The 23,492-nt window shown below is 44.8% G+C and overlaps 1 protein-coding gene across 1 annotated transcript; it reads left to right on the forward strand.

The window, feature by feature from the left end:
• The first annotated feature begins 21 nt into the window (after window positions 1-21).
• ap2m1b (adaptor related protein complex 2 subunit mu 1b) lies at window positions 22-23,037 on the forward strand. Its single transcript, XM_088612824.1, has 12 exons — window positions 22-178; window positions 5,315-5,433; window positions 10,908-11,173; window positions 13,246-13,328; window positions 15,089-15,094; window positions 15,951-16,086; window positions 16,379-16,520; window positions 19,338-19,457; window positions 19,815-19,950; window positions 20,265-20,362; window positions 20,783-20,894; window positions 21,015-23,037. Exons 2-12 carry the CDS (start codon window positions 5,360-5,362, stop codon window positions 21,147-21,149), a joined length of 1,308 nt encoding a protein of 435 aa, XP_088468950.1. The 5' UTR covers window positions 22-178; window positions 5,315-5,359; the 3' UTR covers window positions 21,150-23,037.
• Window positions 23,038-23,492: the final 455 nt, after the last annotated feature.

Consider the following 23,492-nt stretch of genomic DNA (forward strand, 5'->3'; position numbering starts at 1 on the left):
CTCTCTGAAGGAGGAAGGAGCGGCGGACATCTTGGATTGGAGAAAGGGAGAGGGAGGGAACGAGTGACGAGAGGTAGAGAGCTGAGGAGCCCCGGCGGCGAAAGGGAAGTCGTACCTTGCACCTTGGGTGAAAGAGCAACGGCTCTGTGCCGAGGAAGGCAAATAGAGAGAGAGAAAGGTAAGAGCGGTGCTTGCCATACGGTAGAAAGACCAACAGTATCGGGCGAGCCGGGACATTATTTTAGTTGATGTAACGGTCAGAGGGAAAAAGCGGTAATCTCAAGAGGGAGTGGGATTGTATTTGAAGGGATTGGTTTTTCTTCCCTGAGCCGGGGAAGGCAGCTGAGGAACTGAAAGATGAGTACAGTGAAAGCGCACAGACCACGGCGTCGGTAGGAGGGTGTTTTCCGGCGAGGCAGACATCTTGGTCTGTCATTCTTGCCGCTGTAGTGCTTAGAGCAGCTTCGCCCTGATACAAAAAAAGGCGTTGAGGTGAGATTGTCAGCGCCGAGTTAGGGCGATGCTGGGGCTGCGGTGCTGTCGGGGTGTCCGGGTGCAGCCCTGTGCGGCGGGATGGTGGGGAGGAGGGGGGAGCCGGCGGCGGCGGCTCTCGGGCTCTGTAGCGGACATGTTAGTAACGGATTCGGGGTGACTCGTATCTCTCGGGGGGTGGTTTTCACGCGGGGATCCTGATCACAAATGGTCTTCCCTAGCCACGGCACCCTAACGATTTAATGTTGCAGGTGGCCATCCGAGTCTGTGTGGCGTACTGCGCTGGTCTAAATGCGATGCCGATTCCCCCGCCATTCGGCGATGTCTCCCCAAAGCCCCTGCCCTCCCGTCCGCCCCCAATAACGCGCACACAGTCTGTATTTAAAGCCCCTGTCCGTGCAGCCCCGGACGAGGCCTTTTGCTGTACATGTGTATCACGACCTGCCTCTGTGTGTGTCAGTAGCATAATCATGGACGTAATCAGCAGTAAAACTCAACCTTCGGATCGTGCTTTGAAATCGAAGGCAGAGGTAGCGGGAGCAGACATTTTGGAAGTGTCTATCGCGGGATATTTATATATTTAGTACAGTGAGGCTCTTTGCGCATTATCCTCCTCGTAGCACTGACTTGAATCGTGATGTCTGCGAGGCACGTTGCGCCGCAGTCGGTGCAGTGGCTGCACAGGAAGCAGAGGTGATGTACTTTGACTTCGTATCAAATCTGTAATTTAAAGGAGATTCATGCTCCGAACAGAATTGTTGAGGAGTGTGACAGTGTCTCCGTTGGTCTGGAGCGGTAGTCTATGAGATGGATTTGTACTGGTGCACAGCTCTGTGTATGTGGTTATGGATATCCTATATTTCCAGCCTGGTCCTCAATTTCCTGTATCGCCCTGTGTGGGGGTCAGGGTGTGAAGAGGTTGTGTAATTCTTCTGCTGCTTCTCTGTGGAGGTAAGAGTGAGTAACTGTGCCTTCAGTGCCAGGGCAAGCTCCTCCCCTGCTGTCAGCACTATACAGGCTGTGCGTATTTGAACTTCAGATGCTCCATGCCTTCATTTTACCAGTGGGTATGTAGGTTTTATATGGAATTAACCAACTGGAGATTGGCGATTGCAGTCCGCAGTGAATGGTTGCATGAACAGCTGTCTCTGACTTGATCACTTCTAAAAACAGGAGAATCCTTTTCACCCCTATAGCTGTGCATCCTCAAGTTCTGTTTGGTACTGCATGCCAGGAAAGCATAGCATGTAAATGTTTGTTCAATTACGTAATTAAGAGTGGAGGTAGATTCAAATCCAGAAGAAACTAAGATGAAACCTTGGGCACTGTATCCCGTGGTGTTCTGCTGCCGTCCCTCTGATTGCTGTGATGAAGCCGATTTGCCCTCTTCCTGCTCCTCGAGTCTCTCTCCTGGTGGTTTGGAGCCATATGGAAGCCTGAGCTTGATCCTGTGTGGACTGGCTGGGCCCTTATCAGATGTGTGAGGCGCAGGGGATGGGGACGCTCAGCTGAGTGGTTCGTGTTGAGTTGTCCATCTTGGCACCAGACAAAATGCACAGTATTTGTTTCAGAAGTGGTCTTCAAGATTTTAGAACATTCAGGATGTTCATTGTTTCACTGGAATTGTCTGTGCTCTGCAGTAGCTCCTGCAAGCAGGGGAGTATATCATCACACGAACAGTCCACCTTTCTTCAGCCTCAGCTGTTCCTGGCAAAGTGCTACGATGCAATGATCTGTCCCCTTATCATGCGTCGTTTCTGTTCACAGATAATTCTAATCATCTCGAACACCCTAGTGTTGTCTTACAACATGTCAGTGTTAATTTGGATGTTTTCCCAGCTCTGATATTATCTGTATAAAGGACACACAATGCTGTCATTTGGCTCTTGTGCAGCAAACGATTTGTTTATCAAACACCCCTGGGATACACACGTTTTCGTATTCTTAAATCATCTGAAATTGAGCTTCTGAATGTGAGAGAGGCCCCAGCAACACAGGATATTAATTCTGCTGAGGCAGCAGACATACCAGTATTGATGTTTCCTGGCAGTCTCTCTCTAGGATGTTTAATTTTACTGCTGCTGGCCTGATCCTCATGAAATGTTCTATATAGATGCCTCACAGACAGTGCTACATGGGTGTGACACTCTGGGGTTAGTGGTATAGCAGACTTGTGCAGCTCTCTCAGTTCAGAGCCCTGCACCTTCCTGGCATGGACCTAGTCTGGGATCAGCACTGGTCCCAGTTGCATGCTGAGATCTGTGATCCCGGATACAGGCTCTCTGTGAGCTTCTCCGCAAGAAAGTTTCTGAATTGTTTTCATTCTTGTAAAAGTCTTTCTCTTCCATCTGTTTGTCCTTAATCACATAGACCCTGGGCAAATTCTGTCAGTTGCCTTACAGGTCTGGGAAGCAGTGCAGGAGACCCGGATGTTTTTGTTTTTCTTAATATTCGGTAGATGCGGAGTAAAAATTTAATGTTTGCCTTTTCTGCTCCACCAGTATAGTTTGTACAAGAACCTGCTGCTAGTGAAACGTGGAGTGGATCTGTTACGCTTTCTCCATAGACATATATCCCGAATATGTGAACAGGCCTATTCAGAAACAGACATTGGGCCTGTTGCTGAGCTATTTAACATTGTTAAAGCAGGAGTTGGTAAACTAAAAGAACCTTTTTGAGTGAGTTGGGCTGTCAACCACAGTCCCTTACTGCCCTGCTATCCTTAAGCTGTTTGTGAGGATGATACTGTTCATGCAAAAGGGCCTATCTCTCCAGTGTTTTTTAGAGCTTTGAGGTGGTTAGGATTAATGGCACAAAATAAAGACTGTTAATGAATTAATGTCCAAATAGCTATCCTTTGAAACCTTTCAGTACAGATTCCTCATGTAGGAGCAAGCATACTGGAAACATGCCAGAAAATTGGGCATCAATACCTAACTGATGGAGGGAACCTTATAACCTCATTGTTATGAGAAGATTAACAAAATTGTCATCCAACCTTTTATGTCAGGAATGCAACCAGTGTGCATTAAAACTGCATATGTATCGGCTTTTGTGCAGACGTAGATTTACATGGTGTGAAGTGATCATTCAGACCATGTAACCTTGTTTCCTCTTGTTCAGATCCTAAGTAGCAGAGGATCCATTTTTGAACCCCGCAGCATACAGTTCAACATTGAAACTAAGACCATTGACAAGTAGTATTGACTCTCGACAAGGTAGGACTTAAGCCATTTAATGGCTCTGCCCATAGATGCCAGGAGAATGGGATGTCATGATTTAAAATATCGAATATAATGCTGACATCTAAGAGGATTGATTAGTAGTGCACCTGACCCATTTGAAATGTTCAAGTACTGTGTCACTATCTGAAGCCAGATTGAATGGGTTTAAAAAGATACATTTGTGGCTGATGTGAGGATTAACACTGGAACCAAACATCTTGGTTAGTTTGTTCTATTTCAGGCTTTCCCCAGACTGCCTGCTTCAAGTACATGACCTTATTCTGGGTGAATTTTCACGTTTGGATCTGTGAGGTTAACCCAACATAAAATCTGTTGTTATTCTGCATTAGCAATAGGAGCCAACAGATAGTAAGACCTGAAATGGATCATTGCTCTGAACTGTGACGGTCTGAACTGTTTCCCTTTCTCTCCCCGTCACTGTGGTTGTTTGATTAATCACAAAACGGGTTGTCGCTGACTGTTCAGCGCAGTGCTGCCAAGCATAAGGCTCAGTTGCATTGGCATGACCTCAGTGAGTATTGCCAAAGCTTTGACCATTGCCAAAATACAGGTAACATAAGGTTGTTAATGAAAATAGTCTGTTGGTAATATTACCAATCCATTTCTTTAAAAAAAATGAATAACAAAATGTTGCATTTCACATGAACACCAGTGGTGTGTGTGTGTCGTGTGCAGCTTTCCCTCTCCTGCCAGTGTCTGTGAGTTGTGTCCTGACTGGTGTGTCTGCTGAGTAATCGAAGACAACAGTTGATCTTCCTTTTTCTAAGAACTAACAGTGGAGAGGGTGGCTCCCTTCCTCTCTCCAGCCACTGCCCTGCAGTTCTCCTGCCTCGTGTTCTTTTTCCCTTTGCATGCAGTCTCCTGTTCTCTTTCACAGCTCATGCCTGTCTCCTGCCATTACACACCATTGTCTGGTTCTTCTCTCCTTTACCCGGTATTTTCTTCCCATGTGTAGCCCCTCTTTCTTGCATTTGTCACAGCGTCTGCAGCGTAGGTGTTGTAATCGAATCAATGCGTATATGTGGCCTGTCTTCCGTTTTTTCCGGGAGTTGGATTATGGGATCAGACAAGGCGTAATCCTTGATAGGGAGGGGTAGAAGTTCACGTGTTGCTTTAGAACGAGGTTCTGGAAAATTGAATTAAACCAATTAAAGGTACTCTCCCACCTTACTGATCTTTCCTGTGACAGTGTTAGTGTAGATGATTGCACTTTGCAGTTGCCAGCCAAATGAGCAGAATGTGCCTATTGGCCTTCTTATGCTTGTAGCTGTTTATATACTGTTCAATGGTTTTCTTCTTTTTTTTTTGTTTGCATTCTATTTAAATGTACAGGAGTGCTATGTGTCTATAAAAATGTTATCGATTTAAGTAGTCTGTTGTTCTTGGGGTCTTATTACATTGGTGTACTGTATGTCACTCTTGCCAGTCTGCCTGGGACCCAGGCAGAAGCTTCCTTTTAAACAATGCAATTAATTTGTTTTTTTCCTTTTGTCTCTTTTCACTACTCTCTCCCCCCCCCTCTCATAAATTGCACTCTCCATGTTCTGGCATATTGTTCCTCCATTTCCTGTCTTCAGGCTGCTGTGATAATCATGGGCCTTGATGACTGAGGCAGTCTCACCATGATCGGAGGACTGTTCATCTACAACCACAAGGGGGAGGTACTGATCTCCCGGGTGTACCGCGATGACATCGGGTGAGTGGGAGGCCTGTGAGGTGGGGGGCGCTGTGATGCAGAGGGCCTTCATTGTTAAGACCTGTTGAATTTGTCCTGTTCTGAAATGAAAATAATATTCTCTAGTAATATTAACAGAGCATATTTTGAGAAATATTTGACATGGGTGTAACATCTGTTTTGATCTCTGTAGTCTGGCAGAACCAGATGACCCATTTCTGGTGTTCTATATAGTGTTTAGTTCTGCAGTATGTGGATGTCCATCTCGTACAGACTTCCTCCAGCCCCTGCTTCTGGTCAGTCAGGTTGTAGGCATAGACGTTTATCCAAAGCTGCTAGAACTGTTTATCAGCAGTTACTGGGGTAGTATCTGAACTGTGAGCCTTCTGCTAACTATACTTTGTCCTTCACTCATGTAAAACTCCAGCAGTTGCATTTGTAAAAGACCTCTCCCAGCCATAAATGGAGAGGCTCTCTCTTTCTCAAGCAAGGTGTGGTGTTAATGGCAGAAACACTTTTATTTTGCATCAGTTTGATTGAATCCACCTATTATCAGCTGCAAGGGATCTCCTATGTATGTTCGTACAGCTCTGGAGTATTAGTAACAGATTTAGAAGCAGTTACAGTAAGGTTATAGTTGTTAACCTTACTACAGGTTCACTGTTTAAAATGTTTCCTTTTTCTGCTTCATTGGCACAGTCAGCATAAGAGTCCCACAGCACGTAACTCGATCAGGATCAGTGCCCTTTGCAGTACAGTGTCTTATCCGTTTCCTCTACCGATATTTGAATGAAGTAGAGGAAACAGTGCATTGAAAAGAACTTGAAGCAGTTTTTATTTACTCAAAGATGTGGGGAAACTTGTACAAGCTTCCCAGCCACATTGTCAAAGCTTGTACTTGGCTGCTTTCAAGAAATACCTGGATGAGTTTCTCACATCAGTTAGTTGCTAGTAACCCAAAAATCATGATGGACCGAATGGCCTGCTCCTCTTTTCTGACATTTCTCATGTTGACGTATTAGCAACCTGCGTTTATGGAGCGAAGCAGCCGTGTGCAGGTCGGGGCACGCAGGCTAGGAAGACTGTCTGGCTGTGGGGGGCTGGCTTTTCCCTGTTAAGAGCTTCTCCACCCCTCTTGCTCCAGCCTCTTTGTATTGTTTCCCCTCTGTGCAGCGGTGCCCTAAGCTATTCTACCTTGCATTCTTTACAACATATACAGTGGTCACATGATGGATTTTAGAAAAATATTTCAATATGGAAATAATGTAGAAAAGTAACTCTGAAACAGTAAGAACATGTTAAAAATTCACATTTCAATCAAACTTACTCTCATTTGTATATCTGCTTAAAAAGACATTTAAAAGGGACTTTTCAATAAGGATTTATAAAGGATGCAGAGGATGGAGTGCAGTATAGGAGCAGTGAGTGGGTAATCAGAATATCTTTAGCAGAAGAGCCAATCAGATGTTTTGTCTGGGGCCAGATAATTGTAAGGTCTTGAAGGAGCTGGTAAATTCCAGAGTTTGTTTTGACAAAGCCTTTTTTGTTTTATCTATTTTGTGACAGACCTAAGCTTTCCATGCATTTTGATTGACACTTGTAATTTGACAATTACAGATGAATTCATGAAGTCTGTCTAAAAGTGTCAAGACTGTGATCCATTGTGACATTTGATTAATCACAGTTGTCACTGTTAGAGTGCATGGGGAGGCAAGAATCTGTGTTAAAAATCAAATGACTTCCCAGTGCAAAATCTGTTATTCCTCGCATGTTCTGAAAGATTTCTAATTATGTAATGGGTCTAGAGAGCTGTAGTCCATATCATCCCCGAGCAATATCTCCAGGGCTCTGGTAACAGTGTTGTTTTGGAGCTTCAGCAGCAGTCCTAGGGTCTGGCACTGCAGACTGGAACAGGGGTGACTCTGTGAACTGTGCTGACATCTTTCTCTATTTACTGTTTTGGGCCAGTGGGCCAGGGGCTGGATTGTAGTTCCTTGTGTATTAATCCTTCAAAACTACAACCTTGAAGTGACAAGATGTAAAATGGAAACTTGCTTGAGCATTCAAATTTAAAGTTTTCTTTTTGGTGGCAAAAAGGAACGTTAGAAACTCAGAGAAGTAGTCATGACTCCCCATGGAACTATGACCGAGTACTGCTCCCCTCTGTTTTTCTGGCTCATTATCTGTGGTTGTTACTGTTGGATAATGTACAGTTCTTATCAACATGGGTGGGCTCATCTCTTTGCATCTGGTTCTCTGCAAAAAAGATAGTCGTTAGAAATTAAAATTGAAGCTCCTCTCCAGCTACATAGTATACAGTAGACTAGCCATATCAGTTTCAGTATGTGTGGACATATCTCACTCTTTTGTGCCTGAAGACTGGCGCTCTGCACTGAGCAGTCCTGCACTAACAGCTGTGGATAAACTGATAGGACTCATATTGCACAGCAATCCGATCTACTCCAGCTTTTTCCAGCTGCAGGCTTCTGTATGTGAGGTGCCACGAGGTGCTGGGTGAATCCTTTTTGTTTCCTTAGCTTAAAAAAATAGGCTTACGAAGATTTCATCTTAGAACACGATCAGTATATTTACTCATGTTTCATCAGTGCCTATATAAGTAGGCTTCAGACGTTAAAACCTGGAGTATACTCTGCAAGTCAGGTGCTGGCTGCATGGGCCTCCTTCAGTCTTAAATGTGGATCTGTTAGCATGTACACACATTGTATGTTAATTGGCACTGTGAGCTTCTCCCCCACAAAAAATGAACTGAAGCTGTTTTCTGTAGTAAGCTGTTTCTGTTGCCCTGTGCTTTGACACTGATCTGTGCTGCAGTGCAGCGCTGCACAGTTCCTTTTCTGTCCCCGATCCTCACCGTGTTCAGCCCCTGGATCTGTTCGTTTTTGTGCTGCCTTGTAGTGAGCTGTTGCCGTCTTCTGTCATGAAGATGGCGGTCTTTCTTTTATTTTTTTAAGGGTGATGTCGCTGTGCTTTTTGTGAGCCTACGTGGGTGTGTGTGATAGCCTTGCATACATGTGTGCGTGCTTGTGGTTTTCTCTAACCCTCTCTCTTGATCTGTTACTCCTCTCCCTCCTTCCTTCCCTTCGCTGGTGCCATTTCTGTCCATCTCCATCTCTCCATTGGCTGCTGTAGGAATAGGTAAGAGCCACATGGCATCTGATGATTGCCTAAAGCATGCCCACTGCAGTGCCCCTCTCCCCCCCCACCTCCTGGGCACAGCTTTAGGAAGGCAGTGCGTTCCCCCTCCCTGTGTCATGGCATGGTGCCACGGAATGACTGACACTTGTTTTCAGCGTTTTACAAATGGTCACACGGAAAACGAAGAGAGACCCCCATAGCACAGCAGCCTCGTCCATTTTGGGATTCTCACCAGCATAGCCTTTTGTCCTGATTTGAACACATGCAAGTATTCATTTTTGTTTAACCACAAGCGCCCTTGCATATGTGTTCAGAATGTTTGGGAACTTCTGTTGAATTGAAATGTCCGTGCCACACCCAGTTACCCTCATCACAGCACTCCCTGAATGTCATCATGGGGTGGTATTCAGCTCGGGTACACTGAAACTTTTTGGAAGCAACTCAGTACTCCCCCTTCAAACTACACTTACTGTTTGCAGATGCTCAACATGGTACTTGTTGGGCAGTTCCTTTTAGCCCGTGTAGTCAGTGGCTGGTGAATCTGGACTGGAATGGATCTGGCTGATGTGCAGAGGGTCATTATTTCCTCCCCTGGTAACTGTTCATTGTAACACCGTTGCAGCTTTGGATTGGTCACACTATTGTGCTCCCTAGGCACTATAAGGGGCAGGGTGACCCCCTCCCAGAACTATTTCTGTTTTTGATGACTCTCTCCTGCTGCTATTGAACTATAATTATTTTTTTTCCTTTTTGTCTGTAAAGTGACAACAGAAGGCTGTGTGTGAGGACTTGTGTATCAGTATTCTGGTTCACCATCCTTGATCCAGCTCAGTTGGCTCATGCATTCAGTTCTGTCAGGAGTATCCAGCTCCGCTCCTGAAAGGCTGCAGGCAGAGAGGGCGATTTTACTAGATCTCTAAACCAAGCCTTCTCAATGGTGTGTGAGTGGAGACCTGATTTGGGAAATTGCTTCGAGTAATAAACATCAATTGTAGCACAAAACTAAAAAAAGTTTCCACTTAATAATGATAGTTAATGGATGGAAAACAGTACAGTTAAGGGCTCAGATTGTGGCAATATTATTGGAGCACCTCTAGGACCAATGCTGCTCTTAATTTATATAATTCATCTAGATTGGGTTGACCAATCCTTGTCCCAGAGAGCCAGGGTTCGATTGGTTTCATTTACCACTCTTAAATCAATTTCTAAACATGCAAAACTTTTTTTTTTTTCCTAAGTTAGGTGGTTTGTGTAAGCATTGTATCAAGAGTAAATTAGAATATCCATATCCTATAGCTCTTAAGGACAGAGACTGGCCAAATGTGGTCTTAATTGGATCACTTCATTTACTAAATTGACCTAACCAATCGAGTCAACTTGATAAGTACTAATAAGTGATGTGGGGGGTGAGGGTGACCTATAAAACCTGCTGCATTATGGCTTTCCAGAACCAGGGTTGACCACCCCTGATCTAGATTCTGATGTTGGAAGCTAGTCAGGTTTACAGACAATACTGTAATAGGATTTGCAAACACTGTAGAAGCTACAAAGGAAATTTAAAAAGATCAATATAATTCGGGACTGGGGAAAGCACCTGGCAGACAACATTAAATAAATAGCAGTGTGTTTCTTGTAGGTAGCAGAAACATAAACAATAATTATGAATTGGGAAACCGAGTTTGAAGACGATACACGCATAAAAAGATTTATGCGTTTACATTGACATCTTTCCACCTGGTTTTGGGGCTGGGTCTCGTCTGTCTGCACAGCATGTTAACTGGAATTGTTGAGCAAGGGGCTGGCAGTGTTCGTGGATTGACTCACACTACTGCTGTACTCGGCAGTAATGACAGCTGTTCACGGTGCAGACTGCTCCTTGCGATCGGAGCATAACAGAGGCAGGGGGGAGCACTTCCTCTTTTTCAGTATTTACTGGACAGCCATTTGTTACAGTTCAGCTCTCGGTCATATCCAATCAGATGCTTACAAGTCGGCAGATTCTGGTTTGAAGACCCTGTGTGAATAAGAGGGGTGAGAGCAAGACTGCTGTAAGAATATGTGTGAGATCTAACATACTGCTACTTCACACTCCGGTTCTCAAAATTCTGAATTTAATCACTTTTTACTTTTTGCATTGATCTATCCTCATTTTCTAGTGGGGGATGTGCATGACTCAGCCCTCCAGCTCCCCAGGCCATATCAGGAAATGCAAGCTGTGGTTTGATTATGGACGTGAGTGACTGCTGGGGTTTTGACTTGGTCTTTTTTTCTCACCTTTTCTTTCTTCATCCTTCTTTCCTTGTCCTTGTTTTCCCTCCCCCCTCCCCCCTCTTTCCCAGACGGAACGCTGTGGATGCGTTCCGCGTCAACGTCATCCACGCCCGGCAGCAGGTGCGCTCCCCCGTCACCAACATTGCGCGCACCAGCTTCTTCCATGTCAAGCGCTCCAACATCTGGCTGGCGGCCGTCACCAAGCAGAATGTCAATGCCGCCATGGTGTTCGAGTTCCTCTACAAGATGTGCGACGTCATGACTGCCTATTTTGGAAAGATCAGTGAGGAGAACATCAAGAACAATTTCGTCCTCATCTATGAGCTGCTGGATGGTAACGCAGTGCTCCTTTTTTCTCTTTCTGGGTCTCTGTGTAGGTCTTTTTTACATGTCTCTGGGGGTTTGCCACTGTCCCTGTGTACGTGGCTTTGTCTTAGTGAAGATACCGCTCTTTATAGGTGTGTCATTGGGCCCTTATCTCTGTATAGGGTCTCTATGGACTATACCCTGTGGCTTGTAGGTCAGTCTATGTGGGCACTCTTGTCTCTGTAAATATGCCATTCTGAGGGTGTCTCTTGGGTCATCTCACTGTCTCTGTTTTGCCTTTAAGTTGCCAAGCTTCTGTGGCTTGTCAGTAGTGGTAGTTCAGCTGCAGTGAGAGAGAGGCTGGTATTGTGGTGCCTGTTCTCTGTGGTTGGATAGCCTGCTCATTCCCAGGGGGTGAGGAGAGGCCTGCTTTTTGTACACTTTTTAAAGGCATTATTATATGATGCGTCAAGTGTTTCTGCTTTGCTGTAGTTTTTTTAGGTTTTGATTTTTATTGAATTCAGATGAGAAAATCAAAACCTAAAGAAAATATTGCACAGCCAGACTGTCCATCAGTGGCCATCTGAAGGAGATCATTATTCTTTTTATTGGTTTTTATTAATTTGTACCCTTTATTACTCTTAGACTCTCTCTCAAATCACCACCCATTCCCTCCCCCACTTCCTGTATTTTTTCCTTGTCATACTCCTCGCTACAAGTTTTTTTTAATTGCTGTAGGTTTCTCATTGAACAAGGAGGGCTCTTCCACCGGCCAGCATTGTTGTGTAACATGGTTGGCCCATTAGGCTCTGGTAGAGAGGGATTTCAGATTTCTTTTTTTGGCATTGTTTGTTACTGTGTTGTTAAAGTGGAGTCTCTGGGAGGTATTGACAGAACCGAAGATTGGTCCCACATGAAATATCTCCTTTTGGCTTATCTAGCTCGTTCAGTCAGCTAGTAGCTTGTTGCTCTGAAGACCTCGTCAAGGTGCTTTTTGAAGGATTTCAGTCAAGTGGGTTTGTTCAATGTAGGGCCAAGAGTGGAAGGGAGTGGGGAATAGGGGGCTTTGAACAGGCATCCTGTCCTGAACATAGCCACCGCCTCTGCTTTCAGCCTTTGTGTTTTCCAGTCATATTACACATTTGTAGGAAAGGGACCCTTTTAATTTGACCTTATAGTTCTGTGCTTATTTTGCTGTGGAAGGTGGTGCAAATTGATCCTGCAGCTCTGAGTCACTCTGAAATTCCACTCTTCAGTGAGTGTGTTCTTCTGTCCGATGGATCTCCAGTCTGTGTGAGTCTACTGTGTTGCTATCTGTATGGAAGCTCCTGCTGAGCAGGGGGCACATCCCTCAAAATGGACATAACTTGTATTTAATAAAACAAGCAGTGTTTTGAATCTGAACGTGCAAAAAGTATTTGCTCTTGGTTTGTTTTCATGCAGTGCTTTTTTTGAGTTGTGTTCAGAATCGTAAATAAAGGAATTGTGAAGTCCTTGCCTTTATATGAATACGAATGTGTGCACATCTGCATCTGCGTTGGCTGTGCTGGTGTTTGTATTGTGTGCCTTTCTAGTTTGTGTGCTATCCTGTGTTTGAAAGTCTGATGGTTGGTGTTTTAATGGGTGTAAAGTTTGTGAGGGTTGGATGTCTGTGCTCGTAAGTGCCCTGGAGGTGTAGTGTGTGGAGTGTGGGATTAGTATTGGTGTGCCAATGAGGAATAGGTGTATATGTGTGACAGTTTGCACCCCGGTGTATCCTAACCTTTCACCCTGCCATCAGCCATGCTGCAGAAATGTCTCCTGGTACCCTATCCTATTGTGAGGGATTGTTACCTCTCAAGAGGAGCGGGCTCACTGAGTGTCTTGAACATTCATCATGATGAAAATTACTTCACATTGAACTGGTATCTCAGAAGTAGTCCTTCATCAGTGCTGTCTGTTTTATACAACAGGGAGCATGGTGGGGTGGTGTACAGGGAATAGGGTGTAAGGCTCAATTGGAGAGACTTGGAAGAGCCTGTGTAAGCTCTGGCTTTATGGCAGGGGCTTGCTTGCTTCAGACAGCTTCAGTGTAACTGCCTTTTTTCTCTTTGTCCTCAGAAATCTTGGATTTTGGATACCCCCAGAACTCTGAGACTGGAGCCCTGAAGACGTTCATCACGCAGCAGGGAATCAAGAGCCAGGTAAGAGCTGGGAGGGGCAAAGGAGCAGTTAGTGATATTCAATACAAAAGACAAGTAGCTTTAGCCTCTGTTGTGTTACTTCTCTCAGCACAGTCCCCCCTCCTTACTTTCTGGTCCTCGTTCAGTTCTTTCAGTGCCTGCTTTGTCTTCTCCTCCATCTTGTTTATTTTGGTTTCCTTTCATGCAGATTGACCTCTCATTCCCCTTCTACACAATGAACAGGACACTTTTGTTATCATGGGTGTTGCTTTTAAGAATTGTCTTTGTTGATGTAATCGGTGGCAATGCAGTTCAGTTTGGGATCTTCCGAATGATTTCTAAGAGCTTGAGAAATTACTGAAAGATTGCAAACTCAGAATGTCTGTGAATACAAGGAGAAATGACCAAATATGGGTTTACCACATGCATGTTTATTACATCAATGCTGTCCACAGTAAAAAGGACAAAAAAAGGTAAAAAACTTAAAAGATAGAGGTAAAACCTACTGTGCCCTTCAGAATTATTGGCACCCTCAGTACAGATGACCAAACAAGGCTACGTCTATCAGCTGAAAATATGAGAGAAATCTAACCTTTCAGTGAGGTAAAATTGTTCAAAGAAAAAAATCCTTATAAAAAAAAAACTTTTTCTCAAAAACACATGTCACGATTATTGGCAATTTCTATGAACAAAATCTAATTGACATATATTCCTTTCATATTTGACCTTTTTTAAGCACACCTGAGTCTTCAGGAACTCTTAAGTGGTCATCCACGACTTCCTGTTACACTGGGGTATAAATATGAGGTGATACATCGGGTTCCATGGTCAGATGAGAGGGAGAGCTTTTTGGCAACAAACGCCAGAGGTGGGTTTGGCTTAAAGAGTCAAGGTCATGCAGAAAAGAACCTAATCCTCACTGTGAAGTATGGTGGTGGATCTGTGATGTTGTGGGGCTGTTTTTCTTCCAAAGGCCCTGGGAATCTTGTTAGGATACATGGAATCATGGACTTCATCAAATACCAGGAGATTTTATATCAAAAACTGGCTGCCTCTGCCAGGAGGCTTAGACTGGGTCATGGTTGGTTCTTCCAGCAGGACAATGATCCAAATCCACACAAAAAGGGTTCACTGACCACAGAATCAAGCTGTTGCAGTGGCCATCCCAGTTCCCTGACCTGAACCCCATTGAAAACCCGTGGGGTGAGCTGAAGAGGAGAGTCCACAAGCAAGGACCAAGGGCTCTCAAGGATCTGGAGACATTTTGTATGGAGGAATGGTCTCAGATCGCTTTATACATGTTTTCCTGCCTCATCCAGCATTATTAGAGAAGACTCAGTGCTGTTATCTTGACAAAGGGAGGGTGCACCATGTACTAAATACAGGGGAGCCAATAATTGTGATGTGTTTTTGTGAAAGAGTTTATGATGATTTTTTTTCATTTAATTTTACCTCACTGAAAGGTTAGATTTCTCTCATTTTCAGTGTACGATCAAGCTGATAAAGACATTTTTTCATAGCCTTTTTTGCTCATCTTTACCAAGAGTGCTAATAATTCTGGAGGGCACTGTAGTATCACACTCGGTAATAGTTGTTTAACCTGTAAATTTAAGGTTGAGTTTCAGTGAACTATTGGCACACCCATCCTCCCTGGGGACCAACAAACAACTGACATTTGTGCTTCTTGAAGGTTTTAAACCTCTTCCCTCTTTTGTCTCCTTTCTGTACTTCTCCATGCTCCGTGGATCCTTCCTGCCTGTTGGGAATGACATGGACTCCAGCACCAGGTAAGATCAGCCTTCTTGCTGTATGTACACCTAACCTGGCAATCACCAATTCCAATACCAGCTTGCCTAATAATAACACTTATATCCTCTAACAATAGAGCAGTAGTCAGTTGTATTATCTGTGCTTTGTTTATATTGTTCCATCTTTTCACATTTGTCTCAAGCAGAGAAATTTGATTTTTCACCGCAACGACAGCACATTATTAGTACAAACTGAAGGCCTTTCTGATGACACATTCCTAGTGAACATGTTTTGCAAAGAGTAGAGCTGAGCAAACCATTACCAGTGTGTGTGGCCTTAAGTGAAAAGCCACATGAGTGTTCTGAGGAGCTACACTTCAGACTCTGGTACTGAAGCCCTTTTCTCCAGTGGAGTGACTCATTTGCTTTAACTGGCTCTGAGAATAGCTATTTGGTGGGGCATGTTCTCCAGAGCTTGAGGTACTCCACCTGTTCCAGCTCACCACAGTTAAGAATTTGCTCGAAGGTTCAGAATAGTGCATGCTTGTTATTGAGGTTCTTCAGTTGGTCAGGAAAGTGGCTTTGCTGGTTATGTATTTCAATATATACCCAGTAGGTGGTGCTGTTTGATCTAATTGCTGTAATGCTGCACTGAAACAACATGAACAATTCATTCATAGTTAATGCCCATAAAATGGCATGTTGGATTTGTTTGGATTTTGATTGATCTGATATTGTTGGTTCATGCTATCTAGCCTTCACATGATGTCACTGTGGCTTTTGGCCAGAACAGCATTACTAATTTAAGGTACACTAACCCTAAAAAAAGACTGATACCACACAGCAGCATAGTGGCTCAACTAATTTCCTCCTTTCCTCCTGTTCCCTCTTTCAGACAAAGGAGGAGCAGTCTCAGATCACCAGTCAGGTGACTGGGCAGATTGGTTGGCGCCGTGAGGGAATCAAGTACCGCCGCAACGAGCTCTTCCTGGATGTGTTGGAGAGTGTTAATCTGCTCATGTCACCACAAGGTAAAACTCAGTGCTCCCCCGTCGCCCCCCACAGGGTGTTTAACGTCCTGTGCCTCCTGTTGCCTTCCATACAGTGTTACATGCCCTGTGCCCCATCACTGTTCTCTTTGCTGCTGTTCCAGTCATCACATCCGGTTTTTCCCTATTCTTCAGTAGCAGAACTGCAGAAGCCAAGTGTCATAGCTTGACCTGTACGTTAACGCCCCTTTCCCTGTTCCCCTCTTTTCTCTCGTCCCCTTGACTTCCCCCTCCTGTCCTGCCCTGTCTTCTCTTCCGTGTCGCCCCTCCCCAGGTCAAGTCCTGAGTGCCCATGTGTCCGGCCGAGTGGTGATGAAGAGCTACCTGAGCGGCATGCCGGAGTGTAAGTTCGGGATGAACGACAAGATTGTCATCGACAAACAGGGCAAGGGCACCGCAGATGAGACGGGCAAGAGGTGAGAGGGCACGCATACGGTGGCCTTAGGACTGATGACACCATGATTACACCATGAATGCAGACACATCACTCGGAGCACATGTAGTCTCATGTCTCTGCTGGATCAGCACACTTGCAGCACTGTGGTCAGCAGGGCACAGCGTAGATTTTCACTTTGTGCCAACACCTGTCATAGAGAACAGGCGTGATACTCTGTTACATGGAACTAAGCCTCAGTAATAACGGGAAAGGTTTATTTAGGCTTATGGCTTCATTTACACATGTTTCTTTCTGTGCAGTTGAAAGACTCACTTAACCCTGCCTCTCAAATCTCAGTGTCCAGTGTCAGTTCTGACACGATTCTCTTTGCATTTCTGTTATTGTTTCCAGTTTAAGTTGTACTGTTCAAGTTTTAAAGTCCCGTCTTTTATTACCTTTAAGGTTTTTTTTTAATGTTAGCAGGATGAATGATTTACTATTTATCTTGTGTCATCACTGACCAGTTGGAGCACTTTAACAGGAACAGTTGCAGTTGCTGAATTTGTGAATAGCCCTGTTTCAGGTACTCCTTGTCTGGTGCAGCATGTGAAGTTTATTTCAGCAGCACATCTGACTGCAATGCCAGCCCCTCTGCTGTTCTAAACGTTGGTTTCCATTCACCCTCTCTTTGGCAGGCTGTTCTGATTTTTATTTCTGCTAACGTTCTCACCCTGTGGAATATGCCATGCTGTAGTTTGCCGTGTAGAGTTGTAAAGCTGTTTTATTTTCAGCAATGCTGGGTGCATTTTATTGTGTGGCGAATTCAGGTTCTTTTGATTTTTCTGTTATTGTTTATTTTGTTTTCTCCCCTCTCTGTGTGCTGGACCGCAGTGAGTTGGGGGGCAGGTAGCGTACCTCTCTGTGTGTGGGTGTACGCGTGTCAGGGTGTGTGTGTGTGTTGGGTGTGTGCGCATGCATGCATTCATTCTTATTGTGCTGTTTTTGTGCATGTGCACAAACCCACCTCAGCTCACACCTTACATTTGAGTTCCTTCTGTATATTTTAGAGTAAACCATTTTTGTTGCCCTGCAGCTGTGATCAGTGTTGGTCTGCTTGATTGCCTCCCCTTCACTCCTTGGCTTCATTATGCTTGTCCCTTAAGCTTAACCTGAATGGACACACCTGTAGGTTGCTTTTAGAGCAGGACAGAGGTTGGTGCAAGGTATCCCTTGTCTATAAAAAGAGCTTAGCTCAGACAAACTGATCTCAGCCAAAACACTTTCCCATCACCCTTCCACATGTGACATGTGTTTAGTGCATAAACAGGTTTCAGACCTCCATTGATAACAAAGCTGAGCTACAATATGTGGTGATTTATTTGTGCTCAGTTTTGGGACTTTCCCGGTCTTTAGTCCTTTGTCAGCCTGCTCTGTCCTCAAGGTTTGTGCTCAAGATTCAGATTTGATTCCATCAAACATTTTTCAATAATAGATCATCCTGACTTTGTAAGAGCTGCACTAGGCAAGATACCTTTATTGTACTTGTATCAGGATGAAAGGAATAAAAACCAATTAATAATGTAGTGTAGCTTTTATATGATATTTAGCGGATACGTTATCTAAAGCCACTTGCAAAGTAGCAAACCATGGGATCAACAACGGCTTCTGACACTGACAGGATATCGGCTTGACATCAGGTTTGAGAGATGGAGCTTAAGTATTTCACTGACTTGGGGGCACAAACAAGTAGCTGGGGGCAGAATGAATCTCAATCAAGGGAGGTTGACTTCCATGGCTGTTTAATCACTGGCCCTGTAGATGGCTGATGAGGCTAATCTTGGATTGTCAGGCTTGGCTTTGGTGTGTTTTTGAATATTGTAGGCAGCCCTGGGTTGTTGGTTTGGTCTGTCATATGTGGTGTCTGCTGCCCCCACTTTTCTGCTTTTTTATTTGTCGGTTTTCCAATTCCGGCGGTCCTTGTACACTTGCCCCCTCTGGGGGGACATGCCCAACGATTTCCCATAAATTGGTGTTTCATTTCCTCACGTTAGCCTTGAAAACCTTTAGCTTGTTCTCTGCCCTTCTTTTGCTCCTTTCCCTTGTATGATCTGGGAGAACATAACTTGCTTTGAGAGTCTTGAGCTGGATGTCCAGAAGACTCATACTGGAGTCTTCTGGACTCCAATGTGATTGGTCCAGAAGAGCTCATATTGGATGATTGTGGCCTCGATTCACATGGTATTTGCTTGAGAAAGGTTTCTAATGTTGGTGTGTCCATCTTCAGACCGATTTCAAAAGTTTTTCCACAGGCAACCTTGATGCCACATCGGTGTCTTGATGCATCTCCTGTAAATGATCCTGTGTGTTGATTTTTTAGCACATTTTCCCTCCGAGCAAAGGCTGCACTTTCACATATGTTGAGATAAACACTGATGATTTATTTGGCGGTAGAGTGGGTACCCTGTTCCCAAGACAGTCCTCATTAACTATGAAGACCCCAGAGCATGTTGAAAAAAATCACGCTCTGCTGCTCACAGACTCGGGTGCTTTCCTGTGTTTCAGTCTTTGTATTTCCTCTTAGGCTGAAACAGACAAGACCCATTAACTTTGTGTGCAGCATTTATCAGGAGCCTTGTCCCATCACACAGTGGTCCTGCTGTGTGATGTGAGGGTGTCTGGTGTTGTGACTGTAATTTCCTTTTCCTCTCGTATCACTGAGCTGTTTTGTCTTCTACTGCAGAGACATAGGGTACAGAGAATTATGATCTGAAGGTTTGTAACATTCTCTCTCTCCCCCCCCCTCCTTCCATTTTCTCTCTCATGCTACGTTTCTTTCTCTCCTTCCCTCTCCCTGCAGCGGGAAGCAGTCTATTGCAATCGACGACTGCACGTTCCACCAGTGTGTTCGTCTCAGTAAGTTTGACTCTGAGAGGAGCATCAGCTTCATTCCCCCTGATGGCGAGTTTGAGCTCATGAGGTTTGTCTCCTCCTTTGATGTCATTTGCCTTTGCTGGCATAATGTTCGGCCTCAGCCTGCCCAGTTTTAGTGCATTTCTATGAACCGATTTCTGTTGACCAGGCCTGAAATATATATAGCTGGAGGTGGGGAGCAGGGATCTACTTGCTATCGCTCCCTACTTTACTACATTTCTTGCTTGCCTTCTTGCACAAGGTCTGCCAAATGTAACATTGCCAAAGCAGAATTGCAGCTGTTTAGGATTTTCATGTCTTCATGTCTGTCTACGCATATTGGTTTAAATTAACAGTGTTACCAACAGCTTTTCACTTACAGACAAAAGTCTAAATCTGACCTGTGTGTGTATGTGGGCTACAGGTATCGCACTACCAAGGACATTATCCTGCCCTTCCGGGTCATCCCATTAGTCAGAGAGGTTGGCCGCACCAAGCTGGAGGTCAAGGTCGTCATCAAGTCAAACTTTAAGCCCTCCTTGCTGGCCCAGAAGATTGAGGTGTGTGCCTAGCTTATTAAATTGCTTCACAGTGCTGTATGTTCTACTATATGTGCTATAGTAACAGTGCAATAAAATAGTCCCTTTACCATAGAGGCCCGTCTTAATTATGTAGAACAGTTCTGTTACAGTAGCAGGCTATAGTAACTTTGTAATAGACATATTCCATTCCCAAAGCTATACAGCTTATAAACCAGGAATTTTAAAGGCAAGAAGTCAGTCTAGTGAATGGCAGGTCTTTGAGACCCCTGTTAAATCCTGAAACTTCTCTCCCTCTCTGCCCCCCAACTTGTTTTTTTTTTTTTTACCTCCAGGTGCGCATCCCCACCCCTCTCAACACCAGTGGAGTGCAAGTGATCTGCATGAAGGGCAAAGCCAAGTACAAGGCCAGTGAGAATGCCATCGTCTGGAAGTGAGTGCTCTGAACACCTAGTACTAGTTCAGTACTTGTACACGGCAAGATATCTGAAGTGGCCTTCAAAACTAACAAAACAAGGTTGATGATCTAACAAAATAGCTTAGAGTAGGACCAATATTAATTATTAGTAGTAATAATAATAATAATTCCTTAGGCTTATATAGGGATACTCCAATCACGGATTCCCAAACTGGTAGCACAAAAACCAACCAAGGGCCTTTGGAGTTTTGCCTGGCCCTGTGGCCTCAGTGTCATCACTAAGACTTTCTCCAGGGCTGTGGTTAATTTTCTTGGCTGTGTGGGTTCAGTGTACGAGAGCCTATTTCAGGAGGCAACTGTAGAGTTTGTGTTCACACTGTGTTGATCTATGTGGAATAGTGATTCCCCCCCCCCACTTTTCCTCTCCCACTCCAGGATTAAGCGGATGGCAGGCATGAAGGAATCCCAGATCAGTGCAGAGATCGAGCTGCTGCCTACCAACGACAAGAAGAAGTGGGCTCGTCCCCCCATCTCTATGAACTTTGAGGTGTGTGTGCCTTTTTTGTCTCATGCTGTCCGTCAGAGTTGCATCTGTCACTCTGTGGGTCAGGCTAGTTAGGTATTTCCTGCATTTATTAATGGTTTCCTCCCCTGGTCTTTCACACAGGTCCCCTTCGCTCCCTCAGGGCTCAAGGTGCGCTACCTGAAGGTGTTCGAGCCAAAGCTTAACTACAGCGACCATGACGTCATCAAATGGGTGCGCTACATTGGGCGCAGCGGCATCTATGAGACACGCTGCTAACAGCTCGAGAGGGAGAGAGAGGGAAGGAGTGAGGGAGAAGGAGAGATCTGGGGGAGGGAGGGGAAGGCAGCAGGGTTCCCTGTTCGCATCACATCATGTCCTCTGCTCTCCAGATCCCTTCCTCCCTCACACCTTTACCCTCTGTCCTTGAGTGCTGGCAACAACTTTTACAGAGAAATGATATATAAATGCAAAACTGGTCCTGTGGAAAATGTTCCATCACTGAAGAATTCTGAATGACAGATCAGGACTCTCTCTATGCCAGGGGGTGTGTACCAGGAGAGATGCAAACCCCCCTTCCCGTCCCCCACCTTCCAATCTGTAAACCAGAGAAAGGGGCTTCACAGACACATGCCCACCCTGCCATCATCATCTCTCTTCGTTAATCCTGATTTTGTTCATTTTAATTTTTTAATGCCCTAATTCCCTCTTTCCCAGCGAACAGTTACCCTGCCCCTGGCCTGCTGCTGTTATAGGATGCAGTCATCCCTCCCCCTCCCCCAGCCTGTCCTCTCTCTCCATCTGTGTCTTATTGAAGTATAACTTTCTCTCTTCCTGTCTCCCCCTGCCAACCTGCTCTCCCCATCTCTGTGTAACCGTATCGTAGATCTAGTGTTTAGTCAGCAACTGGACGCATCAGTATGGAGTTATATTTTTTTTAAGTAGCTGTTCTGGATTTTTTTTTATTCTCTTCCCTCTACAAGCGTGACATTTAGGGATAGTCGCAATGTGATGGCAAAGTAGCACATTCTGCGCAGAGAAGGGTGATTCCCCCTTCTCGGAATCCCTCATTCCGTGTTTTTTTCCTTCTCCCCCTATCTTTAGCCTATTTCTCTCAATATTATGATTGTCTAGTACTTATATACTGTGGTTTTCAGTTTTCAGTGCTACAGTGTTTCACTCTCGTGACCAAATTCTCAGAATGTTGAGGAAAAAGAAATAAAAATCTGTATGTTTTTTTTTAAAAAAAGCTGAGCAGCAGCGCTATGGTGGGAGTTTTCTCGTTTCCGTGTGACAGTTCCAGTTGGCCTGGTATGTACGTGTGTGCAGGCATCAGCTGTGGCAGCTCTCTGGCCATCTCTCATCTGAGCTGTGGACAGGGTCTCCCCCCACACTGCCTGCCCGACCAAAAGGACTGTTCTAAAATCTTGATCACTGCAGAACACTACCCCAGCCCCCCTGGTTATCATTCACCTAAATCCCTTAGGTCCTCTCCCACTTCTTGCTGTGTATGTAGGCTTAGTCTGTTGAGTGTTGTGGGGTTTGCGTGCCAAGAGGCACTAGCCTGTGTTTCAGTCACAGCTCACCAGGTTGTTCACCTCCCTGTGGTGCTCCACCCAGCAATTCGCCTGGCAGTGCACTGGATCTCTCCTCCCACTTGCCAGGGCAGGAATTGTAGCCACTGCAGAAACAGTGAGTCAAGTGAGTGGTGGAGTTACTATCACAGTTTTCCCAGCCAGTCATTTCACAGCCATTTAACAGCATTCACAGAGTGCTGCTAAGGGGTTACTACCCTGGAAATATTCAGAGGATTTAACTATTGATCCAAGTAGCTTATTTGCCACCCAGTCTGACTAGACTGTCCTGTGTGAGAGTGGTAGCAAAACTCCATTCTTGTTTCACATGGTTTAACACTACATGCCTCTTGCTCACAACAGTCCTTACTCCATGTACGCTTGCAAGTACACACACTCTCTCGACCCCAGAATGGGTCTCGGTTGCCCACTCTCCCACTGCAGCTCTTTGCCCTGCGGTCATGCTACGCACCATCCCTCTGTGAGAGATTCTCAGTGTGCTGCCTGCACCAGCGCCCTTTGCTTCCGTGTTTGATCTCCATTTGGTAACTTTGTGATTGTCCAGTTAATCCTAATAAAACATTATAGAATCACTCTAGTGTGCTTTCCTTTGTATTTTATTTTGCAGATGTTTTTCCTTTGATGCAGATGATAGGAAAATATAGTTTTGTCTGTGTGTCTGTCGTTGCATGAGTCTCGGAATTGATGTATTTTGTGTTTCGTGCACTAGGTTTGAAAGGGTGAAGACTGGTGTGAATGTGCCGTCACTACTCTGCACCAAACCTGTCCAGCCCTGGTCCTGGAAATCCACAGGCTCTTCCATCCTAGCTCTAAATCACAACTCAATCATGTGCTCTTAGTATAGATTAACATGAGGTGGGAGTTGCTGGTCAATTCTGAGTGATGGTTTCTCACAGACCCACAGCTATTAATGCTGAGCCTCGGCCTCCTTTGACTCTTCTCAAACTGCACAGGTTCCTTTTAGCTTTGGTTGTGACATACAGGTTTGTTGCTTTTGTATGGAAGTGATTTATGTTTTCCATGAAAC

The sequence above is a fragment of the Lepisosteus platostomus genome, chromosome 2 (genome assembly GCF_059453375.1).
Source record: "Lepisosteus platostomus isolate fLepPlt1 chromosome 2, fLepPlt1.hap1, whole genome shotgun sequence".
Taxonomy (NCBI): domain Eukaryota; kingdom Metazoa; phylum Chordata; class Actinopteri; order Semionotiformes; family Lepisosteidae; genus Lepisosteus; species Lepisosteus platostomus.

Bases quoted from the DNA above. Each gene is read 5' to 3' on its own strand.
- ap2m1b (XM_088612824.1), top strand. From the start codon at position 5,360: ATGATCGGAGGACTGTTCATCTACAACCACAAGGGGGAGGTACTGATC. The intron at 16,521-19,337 runs GTGAGAGGGCAC...CTCTCCCTGCAG, and splicing joins GCAGATGAGACGGGCAAGAG to CGGGAAGCAGTCTATTGCAA. The intron at 19,951-20,264 runs GTGTGTGCCTAG...TTTTACCTCCAG, and splicing joins TGCTGGCCCAGAAGATTGAG to GTGCGCATCCCCACCCCTCT.